We start from the raw sequence: 21,206 nt of genomic DNA, 5'->3' as shown, positions 1-21,206 counted from the left end.
AGATGAAGGTGGGGAAAGGGAGTAGAAACAGAAAGTGAGATGATTTTCTGAAATGTGATAATAGAGTGGCTAGGGTAGAGTAGAGGTCCTGGAGATCAGCTTCCCCACCCCTCCAAAAATAGCTTTACCTGTTTTTCCTATTTATGGCTTTATACTTGCATTACCATTACTTGCATTAATGATGGAAGTAAGAGTTGCCTTCATTCTCACCACCGAGAAAATCATGTAGCATTTTGGTAAAAATCCTCCCAGAGGGAAAGGCTCTGGCATGCTTCGCACACTGTGCCATCACACATCTTTCCTATGCCAGGGGAGAGATGAGCCCTCCTTTAAGGACCGCATGGTGTTCTTTTGAATGTCTGATTTACTTAACCACTTCTCCACTGAAGAACATTAAGGTGCTTTCCAATTTTTCACTACTGCAACCAGTGTGCATGCATGTTTCCCATTTTAAACTTAGGCTAGACTCCGGGAAGGAATTACTGAGAAATTTTTACTTTTGATATATTCTATCAAACTGATTTCCAGAAAATAAACAGTTGAGCCTCTCACCAACAGAGTATAAGTGTCTCTTTTCAACCTTTACATTTGGGGGATAATTCTTCCTCCTCGGAATCCTATGGATTAAAAGGATGTATATCATTAAAATATACTTTTTGACATTCGTATTCCTTTTATATCCTCCCTGTTTATCCTAAAGAGTTGCGTGCATTTAGGGCATTTGCCCCCTTGTTAGGAGTTGCACATTTGGTTTTTAGTAGGTTTTTTAGATTTGTTCTCTGCTTATAATTTTTAAGTAAGCAAATCAGATTTCTGCAGTACAGCTGTAAAGACATATGTCTGTAATCAGCTACATACAGTAAGTATGGTGTGGAAAGATGGAGCATTTGAGCAAAGATCAAATCGGGTCGTGGCTCCATGCTTGTAGTGGACCCACGCTTGTACCCAAGGGTGGGCTTACAGAACTACGCAATCTGGTAGTAGTCATTGGCGGTGCTGGGCCCTGAGGTGGAGGTGGAGAGGTGTGCGGGTGTGAGTGGTCTCTGCCCAACCCGGCGGGGTGGGGTGGGGTGCTTTTGGATACCTGGGGCAGCGTCTGCAGCCCTGCCTGCCTTGCCCGCAGCTCATGATGGAGCAGTCTAAAAAGTCCTCGCTTATGGTGGCTCGCAGCATCCTCAACAACAAGCTAATCAGCAAGAAGCTGGAGCGCTATCTGAAGGTGAGCTGCACGCCCCTGGCATGCCGGCCCTAACCCCAGCCCCTGGTCCTGGTCCCGGCCCCAGCCCCGCGGGTCCTCCCTTTCTTCAGTATCGCTCCCCTCTCCGCAGGGCGAGAACCCTTTCACCGACAGCCCGGAGGAGGAGAAGGAACAGGAGGAGGCCGAGGGCGGTGCCCTGGATGAGGGGGCGCTGATCGAAGCGGCAGGGGTCGCGGAGGGTGCAGAGGGCGCGCCGGCGCAGCCCCCAGTGCCCCCAGAGCCGGCCCCCGGGGCCGCGTCCCCACCCCCACCGCCGCCCCCTGAGGAGGACGAAGAGGCGGCCGTGCCCCTACTGGGCGGTGCGCTGGAGCGGCAGATCCGAGGCATCCCGGGCCTGGACGTGGAGGCTGATGACGACGACGAGGAGGGCGGGGGGGGCGCTCCATGACCCGGGCCCGGGGCGGGCGGAGCCCGCGTGGCCGAGGCTGCAAGCCGAGTCTAATAAACTTCTTCCCATCTTACCTCTTCCTCTTTTGTCTGTGTGCGGCGCGGTCCCCGTGGGCGGGTGTCGGGACCTAGCCGCTGGGCTGTGTGTGCTTGCGGGCGGGGCCCGGGAAGAGTGGGTTGCGCCTGCGCACTGGCGGGGAGGAGAAGGGATACGCCTGCGAGCAGCGAGGCACCGCGGTCCGGACCAAAACTCCCAGGGTGCTGTGAACACCGATCCCCACAACAACCGGAAGGCCAGCTGGGGTGGTAAGGGCGGTCCCGCTGTGAACTCCAGCCAATGGTAGCCCGTGGAAGGGGTGACACATGCGTCTGGTCTACCAGTAGAGGACGGCGGGAAGTGCGTTGAGCGCATGCGTCCTGTGGTGGCCTAGAAAAAGGAGCTGCTGGCGGGCCGAGCTGAAGACATGGAGCAGGGCTACGGAGGTTCGTGTGGGCAACTCAGTGCGGAGTGGGACCGGCAGGTGGTGCCCGGGCGGCAGGGCCGCCGCCGTGCAAGAGCGCTGCGGGCCGGGGACTACACCCGAGCGCGGTTACTGCAGTCCGGCCCTGCGGCGAGGCGGCAGGGGCGCGCGCGCGCAGCTTATTGGATCTCGGCCCCGTCGCTCCCGGGGCGCTGCGTGCGGATTGGCCGACAGGGCCTGAGGAAGTTGGCTGATTTCGGCGTGCCGACGCTGCGGCGGGCTTCGGGGGGCGCCTCAGGCGGTTGGGGCAGTTTCAGTTCCGCAACCCCGGCGGGGTCGGCCGGGCCCTGCGGGTTCTCGCCGCTAGCAGGCTTGCTGTCCCTTTTGGAAGACGCCACAAAATGGCGGCGCCGGGGGGGCGGAGCTATGGCGCGAGTTTGTGGGGCGCGGGGTCTTCGGCCGGGGGCCGAGGCGGAACCGCTGCCTCTCTCCGGGCCGTCGGGTCTGTCCGGGGACCTGCGGGGCTTGGCTGGGGCCTCCGCGCGGCACATGTGACCTGGGGCGCCGGTCCCGGAAGCCGTATGGGCGGCGCAGGTTTGGACCCCGCCAGGCCCGCGGTGCGGAGCAGTGGGGCCTAGTGTGGCCTCTGCAGTGGTTAGCCTCACTGGGCGCCTACCGCGGACCTAGCTCGTTCAGATCCGGGACGACACTTTTGAGGTTCAGATGCGGGGTATCTTGGTCAAAGCTTGGAAACCCGATGAGCTCTGGGGTCGTGACAGATTGGGGGCTTTCCTTAAGGCAGTCCTTTGTGGTGGCCTGGAGACGCCAGAGGGGCTGTGTGAGAGGGAATGTGCCCTTACTCACTTGGGTTTCAGGGCCTGGGGCAGGACGGACCTTCTCGGGCGATCTGCTCTCAGTCTTTGGAATCTGAGCCTTCTGGGAGGCCTTTGCTCTATGCTGGAAGCCGCGTTTGCCCGCAGGGAACAGTTGGAATATGCAGGGTTGGGCTTGACCCGGCGCAGATCCCTATTCAGGTATATGAGGTTCGAGAAGCAAGCGATCTGATCATGGCTGCCGCAGCGAAGGCGCATGTTTTGAAAGGTGGCAGCATTAGCAGGAGGCCAGCAGCAGGAATTGCAGAGAAGCAGAGAGGTCCTGAGGTGCATGGTGTGCTTGTGGCTCTACCTGGTACTCGTGTCTTTTCTGCAGTGTGACTGGATCTCACTCTTCTTTACCTGCCTCCCTACCAGAGTTTTTAGCTAGTAGTAATCCTGCTTTATGCATGCCCTTAGCTTGGAGAGGTCACCCCCGCCCCAGCCCATCTTCCTACCTACTAAAAACCTTTTCAGACTCGGTTTAGATGCAGCGGCCTCCCTGAATCCTTCTGTAGCTTTTCCATCTAGAGTTATTTCCTAAGATTTGTTGAGGTTTAAGAGTTACTCTTTGGCCATAGGAGGCACCTCCATCTGGGTCCAGGTCCTTGTTCTTCTTTTCCTCAGCTCCATGTTCTTGGGCAAGTGACTTATCCTCTGGAGCCTCTGTGTACAACAGAGTAAGTAGTACCTATCTCAAGGGTCATTGTGAGGTTATGTGAATACCACATGCTCCTTAGTTAGACCAGTGCCCCACAGTTGGTCAGTTGCTGTTAGAATCACTACTCCGCCTTTCTGCTGCACAGATGTGGAAAGCTGTGTGACATGGAGAGATCGTAACCTTCAGCAGGGTGACTTCGGATCAAGTCCCCTAACCTCTGAGCCTCAGCTCCCACATCATCTCTGAATGTCATTCTCTGAATGTCACAACTAATGTGTGCTGAGTGCCCGTCATGTGTCGGCATACAGTAGGCACTCAGTGGTTTGGGTTGTCTTGGTAGGAGAGAAAGGATGTATTTGAGAGAGAGGAGGCTTTGTAAAGGTGAAGTCGTTTGACAGGTATGAATGGTTGCCCGTGCCCAGCTCTGTGCCAGGCTCCAGGGACACAGATGAAGCAGGGCTAGACAGATGCTATCATGGGAATGTCTGGAGGGGCAGAGGGAGCCACCACAGAGAGGAGTGCAGTCTGATGCCTTAGGGCCAGGCTGAAGCCCTGGGACTTCAAGGCCCAGCGGAGCATTGGACGGTTCAGAGTCACACAGAAGCTAGGCCTAGAGAGGCACAGCTGTTGTCTCCAAATTTTCGAAGTTTGTTCTCAGTTGTGGGGTACTTATGGCTGCTTGGGGCGGGAGGAGGGGGGACTGTGTCCTAATGATGAGCTAGCTGGTGGCTGGTTCTGTGTCTTCCTCAGCTGGGGGTTGAGGCTTAGGTCAAGGTCCCTCATCAGGCAATGGACAGAACTGTCCCAGAAGCCCATCCACCTCCTCTTTTTTCTGCTTTGACCTCAGGCAGGTGGAGTGTGATAATGCAAAACCCAGCTGTGGGATGACTTTTAAGGAGACATTGTTGTGGTTGTGCTGCCTTCTTGTAAGGCTGGCACTGAACTCCTTCAAGGAGATTCCTTTATGTTCCTCAGAGCATCTCAGAAGCACTTGTTCTCTGGTATGACACATATGACCCTAACTCACAGATCTTCTGTTCACAGGCTATGGGGCATGGAGTGCTGGACCTACCAACACCCAGGGTAAGTGGGATGGACCTGCTTTTCAGGGAGGCATGGGCTACCCAACCCCCCCCAGCACCAGCGTGGCATAGCTGGGACCAAGAAACCTTTTTTGTAAAGGGCCAGATAGTAAATTTGGGGGGGCTTTGCAGGCTACATGGTCTCTGTAGTGCAAAAGCCACCATAGACAGTTTATAAACAAGTAGGTAGGACTGTGTGCCGATAATATTTACTTAAAGACACTGGAATTTGCATATCGTATGATTTTCATGTGTTGTGGAATAGTCTTTTTTTTTTTTAACAACTTTTGTTGTTTAATTCTAAGTAAATAGCCGAGGGTATAACTAAAGATTTTTATAATTAATAGACTTTATTTTTTAGTAGCTTTAGATTTATAGGATTAAGCAGATAGTACATAGAATTCCATACACTCCCCCTACCTTCACCCCAGTACAGTTCCCTTATGTTACAATTTATAAGCCAATGTTGATGTATTGTTATTAACTATAGCCTAGAGTTTATATTAACGTTCACTCTGTTAAACAGTTCTGTGAGTTTTGACAAACGTGTAAATGATGTGTCTTTTGTCAAAATTTGTATGTCATGAAGTATTCTTTTGATTATGTTTTTTTTTTTCTTTCCTGACCACTTAAAAACATAAAACCCATTCTTAGCTTGCAGGCCCTACAAAAACTGGGCTATGGACTAGATTTGGCCTGTTTGCTGACCCTGCTTGTGAGTCTATATCATGGTGCTAAGTGTGTTTGAAGTACCAGAATGTGCTCTTTGGTGGGCGAGGTTTTCTCCTTTTTGCCAGCATTTGTTCCAGGGGATGGGATATGGGTTTACTTTGTTTTCTGAGCCTGGAGCTTGGCCCTAGCACCACTGGGAGCAGGGTGACTTTTCTGCCCATCACGGAGTTTCCCAGGAGGAGATCTTCTGTGTTATTCAGGCACATGACGACCCCTTGCTCAGTTGAGTTAGGGACATGATTTTCCACCAGTGCACTCTCCGTGCTGTTGGCAGTGCCTTAGTTCTGGCTCCTGGTGAGAACTGGCACTTTAGAAGGGCTCTCTACCTAGGGACCTGGCCTGGGCGGCCTCTTGGCTGGCGGCCCACGCTGGACAAGCTTCCTGGAAAAAGGCTGCTGTGTCCTTTCTGTTGCCCTAATGGAGGAGATGAAGCGCTGACTGTGCTCCGCTGAGTGCTCTGTAGGAAACGAGTTTTACAGCTGGTGGACTGCAGCCTTCCCTGGCCATAATGGGCAGCCAAGGGTGCCTCCTGGAGCACTGACATAGCCACCCTCAGCCCTGGCCTGTGCATAGTGGATGAGGCGACAACTGTCCTTCAGCGGCCCGGCTGTGGTGGGGGGAGGGGATGTGTCTCAGATGCCTTTGTTTTGCAAACAAAACTCTTGTATGTTTTTGTTTCTTCTAAGGTGCATATGGAACTGGTGTGGCCAGTTGGCAAGGTAGGCCCTTCTGGGGGTCCGTGGGTGGGTGAGTGGGCCTCCAATCAGCTACCTAGGGAGGCTGGGGTGCAGGGATCCCCAACTCCACTCCTAGATGTGCTCACAGCTGTTCTGAAGGCTCAACAGACTGGGCCTGAGGTGTCTAGGAGGGCTGGGGGGCAGGCCTCCAGGGGAACTTGCTGGAGGTGGGGGGTGGGGAGAGTTGTGGTCGTATTCTGGGAGCAGCAGCTCTTTGGTGGGTCCGTCAGTAGTCCCAACTGCTGGCTCCTGGGCTCTCACTTTGGATGAGAAGCAAGTCTTAGGATCTGGTATAGAAAACCCACTGTTCAGAGTTGAGGCCGTGCCCCTGCCCTCCTCCTGCTGCCTCTTGGCAGATGACTTGTGCAGTGTTGGGGTAATGCCAGAAGCACTTGGACCCATGACCCTTTTCCTTCTCTGTGGGCAGTGGGTGCCCCTCCCCAGACTTGTCCACCATGGGCTGGCCTTGTGACTGCTGAGATCTGATTTAGTTTTTCTTCCCTCTGTCAGGTTATGAAAACTACAATTATTATGGTGCCCAGAACACCAGCGTCACCACAGGAGCAACCTACAGCTACGGCCCAGCCTCATGGGAGGCCACCAAGGCCAGTGATGGCCTGGCACCTGGGGGCCCTGCCATGCATATGGCTTCTTATGGCCCAGAGCCGTGCACCGACAATTCCGACTCCCTCATTGCCAAGATCAACCAGCGTTTGGACATGATGTCCAAGGAAGGAGGCAGGGGCGGGAGCAGCGGCAGTGGGGAGGGCATGCAGGACCGGGAGAGGTGATTATAGACCTGAGCCCTTCCCGGGGGATCCCGCATGCCCAGCTTTGTGTAGACGGGAGTGGGCACCTGCTTTTCCAGGGAGGGCTCTTCCCCAGCTCCCTCCTGAGTGTAGGATAGATAAGTTGAGCCATTGTTGGGGCCGAGGCGTGTAATAGGACTTGCTAGTTTCTTAAGTGGTGGGGCTTAGGGCATGACTGTTAGCTAAACTATGCCAGACTCCTTATTTCTGTATCAGGCGCCTAGCAGACTCTCCCCATTCCTGTGGCCAGGGCTTCATGCCCCTTTTCAACAGTGTTTGAAAGGGATTTTGGTCTGTTTTATTTTCTGAGCATTTAGGAGGGATGCGTGGTGGTTTGGCTTTGCTGTTCTGAATGTAGGGAAGCCAGCTTTGCAGGAGGCGTTGAGGTGCCTGGACAGTGTGGTGATGGGTTGTGCTTTCTTTGCAGCTCCTTCCGCTTCCAGTCGTTTGAGTCCTATGATTCCAGGCCTTGCCTGCCCGAGCACAATCCCTACCGCCCCAGCTACAGCTACGACTATGACTTTGACCTGGGGCCCGACCGTAATGGTGGCTTTGGTGGTCAGTACAGTGACTGCCGGGACCCAGCCCGTGAGCGGGGCTCCCTTGATGACTTCATGCGGGGCCGAGGCCAGGGCCGCTTCCAGGACCGGAGCAACCCCGGCACCTTTATGCGCAGTGACCCCTTCATGCCACCTGCAGCCTCTTCTGAGCCTCTTTCTGCTCCATGGACGGAAATGAACTATGTGGGTGGGCGGGGCCTGGGAGGCCCCTCCACCAGCAGGCCTCCACCTTCCCTCTTCTCCCAGTCCATGGCCCCTGACTTTGGCGTGATGGGCATGCAGGGGGCAGGTGGTTATGACAGCTCTATGCCCTACGGATGTGGCCGGTCACAGACCCGGATGAGAGATCGGGTATGCCCTTGCCAAGTTCTCATCTGCCTTATTTGCTTTTCTTTTTAAATAGCTTTGTAAGATTCACTCATTTTAAAATGCACTTCAGCTTTTAGTAAAAATGTACAGAATTGTGCATCCTTCACCACCACGTAATTTTAGAGCGTTTCCGTCATCCCAGAAAGAAACCTCTGTTATTAGCAGTCATTCCCCATTCTCTCCCCCAGCCCCTGGCAGCCACTAATGTACTTTCTGTCTCTGTAGATCTGTTTCTTCTGGATGTTTCATATGAATGCAATCATATAATACTTGGCCTTTTGTGTCTGGGTTCTTTCACTCAGCATAAAATTATTGTGTTTTGGTTGGGGTGGGGGGGGTCCAACCATGTTGTATTTCTTTGCTTTCTGAAAAGACCCTTTCTGTCCTTGTTCTCTGATCTTACAACCTCTTTGTTCTTCATTTCTCTGGGGTATGTTAACCGTCCGAGTAAGCAATGCATTGGAATATGCTTTTGTCTGTAGCCTAGGCGGAGAGAGTTTGATCGCTGCGGCCCAGATAGCTTGGGCAGGAAACGGAAGCAGTTGCAGATTTACGATGAGCCAGACACCAAACAAGTCCGGGCTGACAGTGAAGGAGATTTTTCTGAAAACGGTATGCCCTGGGGCCAGTAGGCCCAGCTGTGTATAAGATGAGTCAGTTGCATGCTTGGTGTTCTGCCTGCTTGTCTGGACAGGGGACACACAGGAACTCAAGGGTGGTGTGTGTCACCTGCACTCTCACAGTCCCCACTGTAGTCAGGACAAGTGCACTCACTCTGGACAGTGAGTTTGGGAGGTGAAAACAGGGAGTGGGCCAGCTGCCGAGGTGCTGACTTTACCTATTCCTTTGTGTTTGGTAGATGATGGAGCTGGTGACTTCCGGTCAGGAGATGAAGAATTCAGGGGTGTAAGTTCGCCTTTACTGATCAACCTCCAGTGTCTCTAGTGTGGGATTTTTTCCTTACTTCAGTGTCTTCCTTACAAAGAGGCAGAAACAGCTGCTGTGGTAGATTCAACTCTACCTCATGAGTAGATTTTTTTTTTTTTTTTTTTTTTTGCGGTACGCGGGCCTCTCACTGTTGGGGCCTCTCCCGTTGCGGAGCACAGGCTCCGGACATGCAGGCTCAGTGGCCATGGCTCACGGGCCCAGCCGCTCCGCGGCATGTGGGATCTTCCCAGACCGGGGCACGAACCTGTGTCCCCTGCATCGGCAGGCGGACTCTCAACCACTGCGCCACCAGGGAAGCCCTCATGAGTAGATTTAATAATCAGATTTGCAGCTAGGTTTCTAAGAGTTTTCCACTTGCAACAATCCTTCTTTTCTTGAAGACCTTCCCAGCCCTCTCCCCAGCCATACCTGTGTCCTCGCAGCGATGTGTCTAGCTATACACGTGGTAACTGCAGTGGCTGTGTAGGCTGAGGCTTTCAAAGAAGCGCTGAAGATTCATTTGCTGCCAGCTCTGTGCTGGTGCTGAACTGCATGCTTGTCATTCAGCTCTCAAAACCAGTCATGGGAGATGGGTGTTGAAGGCTGGCTCTTAGCCAGGACCATGCACAAGCACCTGGGGAGCAAGCCTTTGCCACCTCCTGCAAATTCTGATCCAGGTCTGGGGTAGGGCCTGGAAATCTGGATGTATGAAGGCTTCATCCAGGTGCTTCTGATGGTCAGACGAGTTTGGGGAAGGGGAGAGAGGGGCAGGATACAGTGAATTTTCAACTTTTCTGAGGGTCTTGCTTGCTCCATGTCTAGGTTGCTTAGATCTTGAGTCTGAAAATCTCTGCATATCTGCTGATTGCTAATTTAATCTTCAGCTTAATGTCTAAGGAATGGCCTCAGTTTCAATTTTCAGTTAGATGAGTCGTTTTTATCTATACCTGGCTTGTTATAACGTAAACAAGTAGCTGGGAAACTTCATAAAGCCCATTTTCATTAAAGAGTGCAGGAACTAGCTTCCTACAAATTGAGGTTGCTTAACACAGTTGATGGATGGGCTCTTGGTCTTCCCACGTGCAGAACTGTTCACTTGCCAGAGGTAGTTCTCTAGCTTTAGGAAGAACTAAAAGCTGGACTGTGTCTTTAATAAAAAAGCAAGTTAGTCATCATCACAGAATCTCAGAAGGCAACCAGGACTAGTGAGAGGACACTCAGGCTCCATCCCATGGCCCTGGGACTTGTCCTGACACATTTTGGGCGTGTTCCTGGTGGCACAACGAGCACCAGGTGGTGGCAGGGTGCTGGGCTGGTTGTGGAGAGTTCTTGAAATTCCACCTCACGGTCTGACTTTGTGCCTTTTTAGGAGGACGAATTCTTCGACTCCGGGAGGCAGAGAGGTAGGCATCACCCAGCATCGCTTTGAGCTTTCCTGTGTCTGCCCAGCTACCTTGCACTCACCGCCTAATGCCCAGGCGGGCTGGGTTTCTGAGCAAGCCCAGGGCCTGGGTGGAGGGGCTTGCAGCTCAGGGCAGAAGAGGGGCCATACCTGCAAGGTGGGCCTTGGCCATGCCAGTCACCCCGAGGCTTTGCCTTGGTGTTTGGAGCAACACTTGCTGGAAACAGGTCTGTTTGCCTCACTCAGTGCAGGCTGCAGAGGCAGGGGGAAACTCATCTCTGGGTGTCTGCAGTAGCTCGCAGTGGTAGGGAAGGGAGAGTCTCAGAAATGCAAGAGAGAAAAGAAAAGGCGCCCTCCAGCTTGTCTTCTCTGCTCCCCCCTTGGCCAGTGCAGGTCCCTGTACTGTCTTCTCCCGGGCTTCATTCTGTCCACAGTTCCCTTGCTTGCCAGGCCAGGGCCATGCTCTCAGCCTCTATGGTGGGGACACTGGCACGGCATGGGGCAGAGTTCAGACACCTGCCTGGGTGGGGAGCTCGGGAAGCGGGGGGACTGTCGGGCACACTCAGGCCCAGATCCTCCAGAGGCAGTCACTGCTCAGCAGGTCTCACCAGTTCAAGCGAGGGAAACCTAAGAGACCAAAATAAGCAGCAAGAACAGAGCAGTGTTAAGCCCTTCAGGGGGACGTGAAGAAACAGCCACTTGTTTCTTTTCCTGTTCCCATGGGTCTGTCCACAGCTGGTTTCCCCGAAGAATCACAGGCTGGCTCCTGTGTCTCTGCTCCCATGAATTCTGAAGGCCCCTGGCTTAGATGCTCCTTCTCTTATATGTTCAGGTTTAGCCAACCCTCTGAGGTCCTCCTGCCCTGTTTATTGAGGCAGTTACATTTATAGCTTGGGACCACAGAGAGCATTTTGCAGCTCATGCAGCGGGGTAAATGCTAAAGCAAAGGTGACGTGTTTATTGCGCGCAGGTCCTGCTACCTACCCGGGATGACTTTGCTATTAAACAGCAGTAATAGTTTCAGGCAGTGACCTCTTGCCAAAAATCCCACACGCCCTTTTGAGAGGCTTCTGAGCAGCGCACGCCGGTCGCCATCTTCGTGGGACAGTCTCGTGACTGGCATCAGGGGTAGGGGTTACAGTTCAGATGCTTATCCAACCTTTTTTCAGTGTCTGGCCCTGGCCCTGAGCCGCGGTGACCTGGCCTGGCCTCACCTCATGCTGGGACTCTGGGCTGCACAGCTCTCAGAGGAGCTCCCACACTGGCCCCATGGGATGAACGGAGGACCAATTGGTCTCTTCCCATTTTTATTTCTGGGATTGCTTCCCACATATTCTTGGGAAAGCCCTAGATTGACGGTTTTTGTGAGTGGAAGATAGAGTTTGGGCCACCAGGGATTGTCAGACCTGCTGAGGCCCTAGTTCAGAGGAGGCCAATGGGACAGTTGTCATGGTCCACCTAGAGGTGGGACGGAGGGCAGTAGAGTGGCTTTTGCTTTATTTTCTGAGGCCTTCCAGCTGCTGCCTCTATCTGGGAAGAATTGCTTCTCTCTCTCCTTAAGTAACATTGGGAGAAGATCCAATCGTAGGGTGCTGGATCAGAAAAGCAAGATAGGGAAGGACAGAGAGAGCAGGTGGGCCATGGTGTGAGTGGGACGGGCGGGCCATGTCCCTGGCCCATGCCAGCCTTATCAGACCATGGGGGGAGTGAGGTGACTCCCTTGGGAACTACTGAGGGTTCTCATCAAAGGCCACCCCTGTTGGGAGCCTTTGACAGCCCTTTGGTACCTCAGGGTGTCCTGCCCCCGCCATGTGTGGAGGCCGTGGCAGGGCATGGGGTATGGTGGCCGAACTGTAGCCCCCATCAAGGCCCTGGTGCTCAGCTCATCTGCAGGCTCCTCAGAGTGTCTCGAAGGGACTTTTCTGTTGCAGGAGAGAAGGACGATGAGGATGATGAAGTGAAGAAGAGGAGGGAGAAGCAAAGGAGGAGAGACAGGATGAGAGACCGAGCAGCTGACAGGTGAGGAGGCAGGCGAGGTGGGCGGTGAACACTGTCAAGACTCCCCTGAGCTCATCTGTCATCACTCCACAATGCAGGGGGGTGCCTGGTTTGATCTTCTGACTCCAGGTGTATGTCAGGAAATCCTAGTCAGGTCGATGGGAGACAAAACTTGGGAAACACACTGAATCTTATTCTTGCTGGTGGGTCTGTGTGGCCCTCACATTCCCAGCCAGCGGCTCTCTTGATTGCCCTCCTGCAGGGCTATGCGGAGTTCCCTTGCCCCTTGGCTTGTGTCTGTCATCCCAGACAGGTGAAGTTCATTCAGCATAGCTGCCAAGAAGGTGCTTTGGGTGCCTTGTCCAAATAAATCCAAACCACCTGTGGAGTTTGACATGGCGATTATATATGTATAGTTGCTACCTTCAAGATTTTGTCTCTAAATAGAAAAAAAAATGCAAAAATGCAAACCCCAAAGGGCATTGCTGTGACCATACCATGCGCCTCTCCCCGTAAACCACAGGTGGCCACGTGAGTGCGTGGTTGATGAGGCCCGTGACCACAGGTGGCTATGTTTCTATGTACAGGTTCTCTTGATGACTTGAAAGGGAACCCTTGCCCTTGAGGCTTAAATGGGGGTAGTGGTTTCCCTGTGCAAAGAAATGCTTAGCGAAAGAGCTAACAGTAGAGGCTGGAAAGCCAGGAACTGAAAAGTAGGAGTTCCAAGTGTTACAGAATTCATTGAAATCCTTGTTTTTAAACAGATGAATAAAATGACAGCTCTATGAGATCTGTTTTCATGCCACATGGGAACTGAGATGACTTTTTTAAAGGAATCTTTAGACTGCCCTAGTGACTGAAGATCCTCAAAGAAACTTGGAGAAATTGTCACGGGGGAGGTAAAGATGCAGCAGGGAAGTAGGAACCCTGTATTTCCTTGGTAGCTTCCTGATAGTCCTGCACATAGGGCCTGGGAGATTCCCCTCTTCACTCCTCTTTCGGGGGTATCTGCAAAGGCAAGAGTGTCTTGTGGCGCTTGTCCCGAGATCAGGAGGCGGGCGTTGGGGGCCAGCGGATCTCTGAGTTGGCAGAGGAGGACTCCTGAGTGCCCCGGGGCCTGTGCTGTTACACCCCAAATGGAGCAGAGCTGAGGGAAGCAGCACCCCACTGGGGGGGTTTGGGAGTCTGTAGCGTGCTCTCCCCTTGCCGTACAGCACGCATGCATTTGGTAAGATTTTGAAAGCACACAAGAAACCTCAGTTTTCATTCGTAGAACTTGATTGTGATGTCTTTACGTTGAGACCCATGGGAGAATTGATCTTAGGTTATGTGAGTTTTGAATTGTGTGAGGTCTTCGGGAGTTCCTCTGTTGTATTAAATGGGGTTGCTTTGTATCTTCTGAGTGGCTGCAGAAGGAAACATCTGAGAAGCTATGAAGTTAGGTACTAGGCCCCCAGAGCAGTGGGCTAGAGACTTAGGGATTTCACAGTTCTGAAAAGTCTCCACCTTTGGCTGTTCTCTTGTGAGCCTTTGGACCAAAAAGAGTGGTAAGGTAGTAAAGTGCTCCGTGAATCATTTTCCTGAAATACTTGCAAGGTTGTACTCTCATTCTCAAGGTGGGGAAACTTGGGGTAACTGCTACTCTGACACCCTGTGACAAGTCACAAGACTTAATTCAGAAATTGCTTTCCCATTTCCATTTCAGTTCTAAGCAGAGATGAGTTGGTTATCCGTGCATCACTGCTTTTCTTTTTGTCTTCCTTCTCCAGGATTCAGTTTGCCTGTTCCGTGTGCAAGTTTCGTAGCTTCGAAGATGAAGAAATCCAGAAGCATCTGCAAAGCAAATTTCACAAAGAGACACTGCGGTTTATAAGTACCAAATTGCCTGACAAGACGGTGGAGTTCCTCCAGGTAAATCACGCTTGGCCTCCATCACGGCATTTCCCAGTGATCCTGCAAGTGTCAGATCCCTCACAGAGAAGGGGAGGGAAATAAGAGGCCTAAACTTGGTCAAGATTTCGTTTTCCAGAATAACAGTGTACAAGTCCCGAAGTCAGAGGGACAACTGAGAGCTCCCGTCATTGTAGTTCCCACTACTTCTGCCCATGGAGCTGCTCTGATAGCTGTCTTCCCTTCCTTGGAGCAGCTGAGATAAGGCTGTCACTGCCCCCCATGGGCTTGGCAGTCACCCTTGGGGGGCTGCCTCTGGTGCAGTTGAAAAATACCCACATGTGTCACCCTCTCCTCATTTCATTTGGTGCCATCTCACAACCTCTCTAGGAATACATTGTAAACAGGAATAAGAAAATTGAGAAGCGGCGTCAGGAATTGATGGAGAAGGAAAGCACAAAACCAAAACCAGATCCTTTCAAAGGTGAGTTGTGATCCTGGGGTGTGTGCTATTCCAAATCACAGAACCCAGCTCGGGGTGGTTGAGAATGTGATGTGAAGACAAGTGGGAGGGGCACTTAGCAAGGGAAAGAAGCCTTCAAGTGTGGCCTAATGTAGATGACACTTCTACAGGCAGCTTATTGGAGTGACATTAAGCACTCTGATGTTTTTTTCTCCTTTGTATGAAGAGAAAGGACCAGAAGAATGAGAAAAGTTAAGTATAAAGTTGCCAAGTGTAGAGGCCATTTGTCTGTCTCCATACTCCTTCTGGAGGGCACGTGATGCCTGTCTTAGATTCTGTCCTAACAATCCTTAGAGAGGGGCTACAGGGGGAAAATGTGGGCCTTGATGGGGAGTAAGTGGGAAGAAAGCATCATTTGCATGCTGTCCCAAATCCCACAAGACTTGGGGTTTGTCAACAGGGATTGGCCAGGAGCACTTCTTCAAGAAAATAGAGGCTGCTCACTGCCTGGCTTGTGACATGCTGATCCCTGCGCAGCCCCAGCTCCTCCAGCGGCACCTGCACTCTGTTGATCACAATCACAACCGCCGGGTGAGTGCCCCCCTGATGCTGGGTGGAGCAGGCAGTCCTGGCTGCCAGTGGGAGGGGTTCCGAACTTCCTTTCTCTTACGGGGAAGCTAACATCTTTAGGGGCTTTTGCCATATACCATCAAGTCCATCATTTCATCAAGTGGTTGTAAAATGCACCCCAGTTTCTATTAAAATGTGAGAAAAACGTGTTGCTTAAGATTGACTAAATCCAGTAGCTGCAGTTCTCCTGGGTTGAGAATGTTCTCTGTAAACCACATGGGTAAATTCCCCAGTTGCTGAAAAACTGGATTTCTTATAAGCTGAGGCTGAGGGCCACTCAGAGCAGAATGGCCTAGGGGACCCAGGACTAAGGACTGGTTTGATCCTTACTAGCTGATGGGGCCTGAGGCTAAATGTTTAGCTCAAGGCGTTGGCAATATATATATATATATATATATATATATATTTTTTTTTAAGGGTCAAATTGTAAATATTTTCAGCTTTGCAAGCCATCAGGTCTCTGCCTAACGCCTGCCTAACGCCTCAAGTCTGCTGCTGATGGGCAAAAGCAGCTACAGGCCATAAGTAAAGGAATGGGTGTGGCCACGTTTGGTCTGCTGGCTGTAGCTCTCCAAGCCCTGGTTGAGCATCTCTATCTATCGTTGGTTTACCTGACTACCAAATTGGAGCTACCTGCCCACCCGTCTCCTGGTATTATTAAAGATTAGCCAAAAAACCACTGTACAAATATGGGATTATCATATGAATGTGTCAAACTCTAGAACAGTCAAATGGTTGCAGCATTCAGACTTTTGCTCTAGAATTTACTTGTAAAGTCAATAAAACTCAAAAAACTGAAAAGAAAAAGCTTGCCCTTTTCCCCTACTGAGTCTTCATAGCTTCTGATCTGTAAATGTTCTTATTTCATCCTTGCTTGTGCACATAGTATACATCAGTCGTGTGCCTGTGCTTTTGTCTTTTGAGATTATCAGACTTTTCTACACTATTTCACAATCTCAGTTCCGGTGCCTCTCCAGTGCCTTCTTTCTTTCGTTATTGGAGCCTAGCATTTGGGGACTTAACCATAGTGAAGAAAGATGTTAGTCTCTTTGCATAGGACTAATCTCAGAGCAACTCAGTGTAACCAGGCTGATTTGTTCTCATGCTCCTCTATGCACGCCATTTTTAAAAGCTCATGTTTGATTTCCTTTGTAGTTGGCTGCTGAACAGTTCAAGAAAACAAGTCTCCATGTGGCTAAGAGTGTTTTGAACAACAGACATATTGTGAAGATGCTGGAAAAATACCTCAAGGTTTGTGCTTAGGAATCTAGTAGATGGGAAGAGCTTTTGAGATGGAGGATGAACTAACTCTGTGGGTTTGGAATTATATCCAGAGTGCAGTATTTGGCATTTCTGAGTCTTTTGAAGAATTGAGAGATGTTGGAATGTATCGGGCTTGGGATTCCACAACTGCACATTTCCTGAGACTCACTGCTTGCCTGGGAACTCTGGAATTTGGTCCTCCTTGTTTAATCTGTGCGATAGTGCTGACTCTCACCATGAGAAACCCTGACTATCCATAAAATACCAAGCAAAACGCTGGTGAGATGCTTCAAAACAAAACAACAAACCAAAGTAAATGATAATTGTCCAGGTAGAAGCTAAAACAAGGTTTTGCGGGCAGAGACAACCAACAATGAGATGGGGAATGAGAGGGAGGGAAGAGCCAGTGGTGCCATACTACGGAGTAACAGGAGCAGAGTAATAAAAAATCCCAAAGAGGGTACCCTAGAGAGGTGTCTGGTTGGAAGAGTCTCTGCTTCCTCCTTGGGAAGCACATTTTGCTAAATGCTCAGCCCCATGACTTCAGCGTTTAGGGCTGGGAGTTAAGACTCAGCATAACCTGACTAGGATGTGTTTGCCCTCCTCTCAGTTATTAACTGCTTCAGTGTTTGACAGTTCATTTCAACCATAAAGGGATAGAATCTAAATAACCGGTTTAAGAACCATAACTGATCAGTGTTTACTTTGTGGCTTAAACAGACTTAAAAGTTCCTGGAGTCAGCTGTAGACTCAAGCTTCTAAATAAGTGTCTTTGTTTTTGTTTTGGGTCCCACCTTGCAGCTTGCGGGATCTCGGTTCCCCAACCAGGGATTGAACCCTGGCCATGGCAGTGAAAGCCCAGAATCCTAACCACTAGATCATCGGGGGAACTCTCTAAACAGCGTATTTTAAAACACGTTTTCTAATCTGCTAGTGATAATGTTTACTTTTTCTAAAGTAGACATAGTTTTAGCATATGCTCATGAGAAATTCAGCTTCTGAGAGAGGCACACTTGGATTGAATCCTGACTGATGTTTAATAGCTGTGTGACCTGGCAAGTTACGATCTTTAAGTCTCATATCCTTCTCGGTAAAATGGGGATAACCTTCATGCCTGGGCTGAGTGCTTAATCGAAACTTAAGAAAGAGCCTTAACTTCCTGTTAAAATGAGGCTTTTTTTTTTTCTCTAATTGGGTTAAGAAAACCTAGGTCTTTTTAAACCTTTCCTCACCATTACATGCTTGAATAATAAGTGCAAAATAGTACTGGTGAAGCTTTTCTGAGATGTCTTTTCTGAGTCTGTAGGCTCTGAGCAGCTGTAGGATTGACTCACCTGGTGTGATTTAAAAGCTTTCTCTTGTTAACTCCGCCCATTATAAAAAGATAAACTCCCAGCAACCTGAGCCTCAATCTCTCATTTGGACAGTTCTTTAGACTGCACTAACCTGTGTTTCTTCTTCTTGGCCAGGGTGAAGATCCTTTCACCAGTGAAGCCGTTGATCCAGAAATAGAAGGAGATGACAATTTAGGAGGTGAGGATAAGGAAGAGACACCGGAGGAGGTAGCTGCCGAGGTCTTAGCTGAGGTGATTACGGCAGCAGTGAGGGCAGTAGATGGGGAAGGAGCACCTACTCCGGAAAGTAGTGAAATGCTGGCGGAAGGGGAAGGCCCTACGGACACAGCTGAGACCACTAGTGGTTCCCACCCTGGAGAGCTGCTGGAAGCGGAGGCACCCTGTGGGATGGCAGCTGAGAAGGGCAACACTGAAGCGGAGGCTGGAGGTGAAGCTGCTGAGGCTGGAGGTGAAGTGGAAACCCTGGCAGCAGAGTCGGAAAGCACCTTGACAGTCACTGCTCCTGTCCAAGCTGCTGCAGAAGCCGAAGTGGAACAAACTGATGCAGAGTCCAAAGATGCTATTCCCACAGAATGATCCTCCTTTCCCTGTTTCAGGGGATGTGTTATATAATGCATTGTTCTCTCTTCTTTGGTTTATAAGCAGTACTAGGGTATATGATGCTGGAATACTATTTTGGTGAAGAGACCCAGCCATTTCCTTCAGAAAAGTGTACCTCACAGGCTTAAGAGTTGCGTGGTTTTCTGCCTTGGTTTGAAGGCTGCAGAAGTTGTACATTCCCACAAGCGGCTGTGACATCTCTCTTTACACTGTAGTTGGAATAATAAAAGTTGGATAAGTAGATTTGGGTGACACTTTGCTTAAATACAGCCAGTGGCTGAATGCACCACCACAACCACCAACCCCCCCCCCGACCCCACCCCTCCACCCCGTATTATTTTTTGGTCTGGGAGTAGTTCAATACTAGGATTTATCTTGCTTTATAAAGGATTTTTTTTTAAGTTTCAAGAATTTGCTTTGGCTTCAGTTTTTGATCTCTGCTTTTGTGGTACACTGTACGGTGTGTGGTCCTCCTTCACAAGATACCGCAGAATCCTGTCAACGTGATGTTGATCCTGTCACATCAGTGAACTCTCAAAGGCCTGATGAATCTGACACACCTGCACCATTGGAAGCATACCTACCTAACCCCTCAAGAATGGGAGCACTTTGCCTAGGGCATTGTTTCCCAACCTTTAGTCCTTGGTGAATCACCTTTACAATGTTTTACCTCATTTGTGTTCCACCTCTGCATTACTTCAGGGTTTTGTCGGTTTTGTTTTTCTTTAAATTGAGTTACTTCTACTTAAATATATTTAAAAAGAAAATTTGATGTCTCATGAATGGAAAACCAGTATAAATTGCCATACATAGATACTATCCGTGGAAAATGAATAAACATTTTATTTTAGATAAATACTGTTGCTTTGGAAGTTTCTGAATCTGTAAGAAAGAAAAGCCAGCATGTGTTAAAGGGTAGTAAGCAACAGTTATACTTTCATATAATCAAAAGAATTGAAAGATACCTCCCTTTTGAAATGATACCACTGGGTCTGTTTTCCTATAAACCTTTGAACTGTCACATTTGGGGAAGCATTGGCCAGTGGGAAATTGTTAGGAAAGAGGTAGCAGAATACTTGATGAGCATCTGTTGTGTACCAGGTGCTAATTCATGATAAAAATTAGATATGGGCACTGCTCTCAAGGAGCATTATTGGAGATGTGAGATGAATATTTATGAAAAAGTCAATGTTAGAACTAAAAACAAATAAACTGCTTAGTAAGAAGAAACCGGTGCCTATGAATCTTTTCTGAACATCGTTCCTTTTACTGCACAGGTGTGGCTTAGTCACAGGTTATGCATGCCCTTTAAAGCGTGTTCTCTTGAGGCCAAAATGGTGGCACTGACCATCAGTAGCCTGAAAAAGGATAACAAAACTTGAAACTGCTTTTTTTCCTCCTTCTTTTTGGCCACACCATGCGGGATCTCTGTTCCCCAGCCAGGGATTGAACCTGCGCCCTCAGGAGTGGAAGTGCAGAGTCTTAACCACTGGACCACCAGGGAATTCCCTTGCTTTTCTTGTAAAATTAATACAAGGCTTGCCATTGAATCTGAATTTCAATTAAGTTCTTTCACCACCACCCTCACCCCCCCCACCCCGTGTGAAATGACATGAATCATTTTATTCCTAAACTTAGGTTAAACCAGGCCCTTCCTCATTCCCCAAGATGGGGAGTCATTACTCAGGCTGCACAAAGGGGTGCCCTAATATTCCTGAGATGACAGGAATAAGTTGCAAGCTTCCTCATTGCAAACTAATATCGGTTATTTCCCATCTGTCGGGGAGAAACCTGAGAGGGACGTTAAGTAACTTTTAGGGCCCCGCATTAAAGATGTGGGACTACCGAGGTCAATACACAGGTCCATGAGACACCAATGGCCATGAACTTTCCATAGAGCAGCTTTATTATTTAAAAACAGGTTTAGAGAATTTGACAATCTCTGCTACTGGCAAGGAAAAAAATCTTAGGAATGGCAACCTAGTTTCAACTTTTGGTAATACGGTGGGCCTATGTGATTTCTTTGGGTTTTTATGAAATACTACAGTTGCTAAAGGGGAAACAATACAATGTAATGAGCAAAGTGCTCATTCAAGAGTACATAATCAGTATTAGTAAATCCTCTTCACTTAGACTTTGGACCATAAAGAAATCATTTCTACTGCTGAAAGTGATCTTTGCTCACCAGAAGTGCAGCCGGTAGTGATTAGACAGGCACAGTAGAGTTGAAGTAGAATTTCAGCACTAACAGTAGAAGAGCCTTTTAGCATTGGGCCACTTCCTTTATCTTGTATAAGGACACTGTGAGGCCTGTGAGGTTTAGTTGGTATGTACCTCCTCTCAAAAACACTATGTGGTTGAGTATATACTTTATATATATATATATATATATATATATATATATATATAGGAATTCAGTTTGGGGGACAATATGAATATGGTGGGGTAGGGGGCAATCTATCCATTCTCACAGAGTTGGTTATCAGAATTAAGTGAGATAATAAATACTTGGCACTACTGAAAAAGTGGTTTCTAAGCTCAACAGTTTTTTTTTTTTCCTAAGAGGTAAAATTCAAGTAACAAAATGGGCCATTAACCATTTTAAAGCAGACAATGCCATGGCATTTGGTACACTCACAAAGTTGTGCAACCATCACCTATAACTGGTTCCAAGACATTTCCCTCACCCTTAAAGGAAACTCCTTACCCATCAATAGTCACTCCCACTCCTCCTCCCCAGTCTGCTGACA

The 21,206-nt window shown here is 49.7% G+C and overlaps 2 protein-coding genes across 7 annotated transcripts in view; both read left to right on the top strand.

The window, feature by feature from the left end:
- Nucleotides 1-1,745, top strand: part of AKAP8L (A-kinase anchoring protein 8 like) — a 30,119-nt gene extending 28,374 nt beyond the window's left edge. For all 3 annotated transcript variants that reach the window (XM_081230670.1, XM_081230669.1, XM_081230668.1), the window contains 2 exons: nucleotides 1,124-1,219; nucleotides 1,329-1,745. In XM_081230670.1, coding sequence (XP_081086796.1) covers nucleotides 1,124-1,219; nucleotides 1,329-1,646 — 414 coding nt within the window. In that variant the 3' untranslated portion in view covers nucleotides 1,647-1,745. The remainder of the gene's footprint in view (nucleotides 1-1,123; nucleotides 1,220-1,328) is intronic.
- Nucleotides 1,746-2,048: 303 nt separating this feature from the next.
- On the top strand, nucleotides 2,049-19,719 carry AKAP8 (A-kinase anchoring protein 8). 4 transcript variants are annotated; one of them, XM_081230664.1, is made up of 15 exons: nucleotides 2,847-3,266; nucleotides 3,560-3,658; nucleotides 4,684-4,722; nucleotides 6,140-6,172; nucleotides 6,701-6,795; nucleotides 7,427-7,910; nucleotides 8,411-8,540; nucleotides 8,788-8,834; nucleotides 10,225-10,258; nucleotides 12,189-12,276; nucleotides 14,025-14,166; nucleotides 14,536-14,629; nucleotides 15,069-15,199; nucleotides 16,394-16,489; nucleotides 17,971-19,719. In XM_081230664.1, exons 1-15 carry the CDS (start codon nucleotides 2,955-2,957, stop codon nucleotides 18,430-18,432), a joined length of 2,286 nt encoding a protein of 761 aa, XP_081086790.1. In that variant the 5' UTR covers nucleotides 2,847-2,954; the 3' UTR covers nucleotides 18,433-19,719. The 4 variants fall into 4 exon arrangements, with proteins under 4 accessions (XP_081086791.1, XP_081086792.1, XP_081086793.1 ...); XM_081230665.1 differs by lacking the exons at nucleotides 2,847-3,266; nucleotides 3,560-3,658 and adding an exon at nucleotides 2,049-2,128 and having other exon boundaries at nucleotides 6,701-6,977; nucleotides 17,971-19,717; XM_081230666.1 differs by lacking the exons at nucleotides 2,847-3,266; nucleotides 3,560-3,658 and adding an exon at nucleotides 2,055-2,128 and having other exon boundaries at nucleotides 17,971-19,718.
- The last annotated feature ends 1,487 nt before the right edge of the window (nucleotides 19,720-21,206 follow it).

Source organism: Mesoplodon bidens, assembly GCF_964165515.1.
Source record: "Mesoplodon bidens genome assembly, chromosome: 4".
In the NCBI taxonomy this organism is placed as follows: domain Eukaryota; kingdom Metazoa; phylum Chordata; class Mammalia; order Artiodactyla; family Ziphiidae; genus Mesoplodon; species Mesoplodon bidens.
This window is presented reverse-complemented; position numbering and strand designations above follow the sequence as displayed.

Excerpts from the sequence above, each read along its gene's own strand:
- AKAP8 (XM_081230664.1), top strand. The coding sequence starts at position 2,955 with ATGTGCCCTTACTCACTTGGGTTTCAGGGCCTGGGGCAGGACGGACCT. Across the intron at positions 6,173-6,700 it reads TGGTGTGGCCAGTTGGCAAG|GTTATGAAAACTACAATTAT; the intron begins GTAGGCCCTTCT and ends TCCCTCTGTCAG. Across the intron at positions 14,167-14,535 it reads AGACGGTGGAGTTCCTCCAG|GAATACATTGTAAACAGGAA; the intron begins GTAAATCACGCT and ends CAACCTCTCTAG.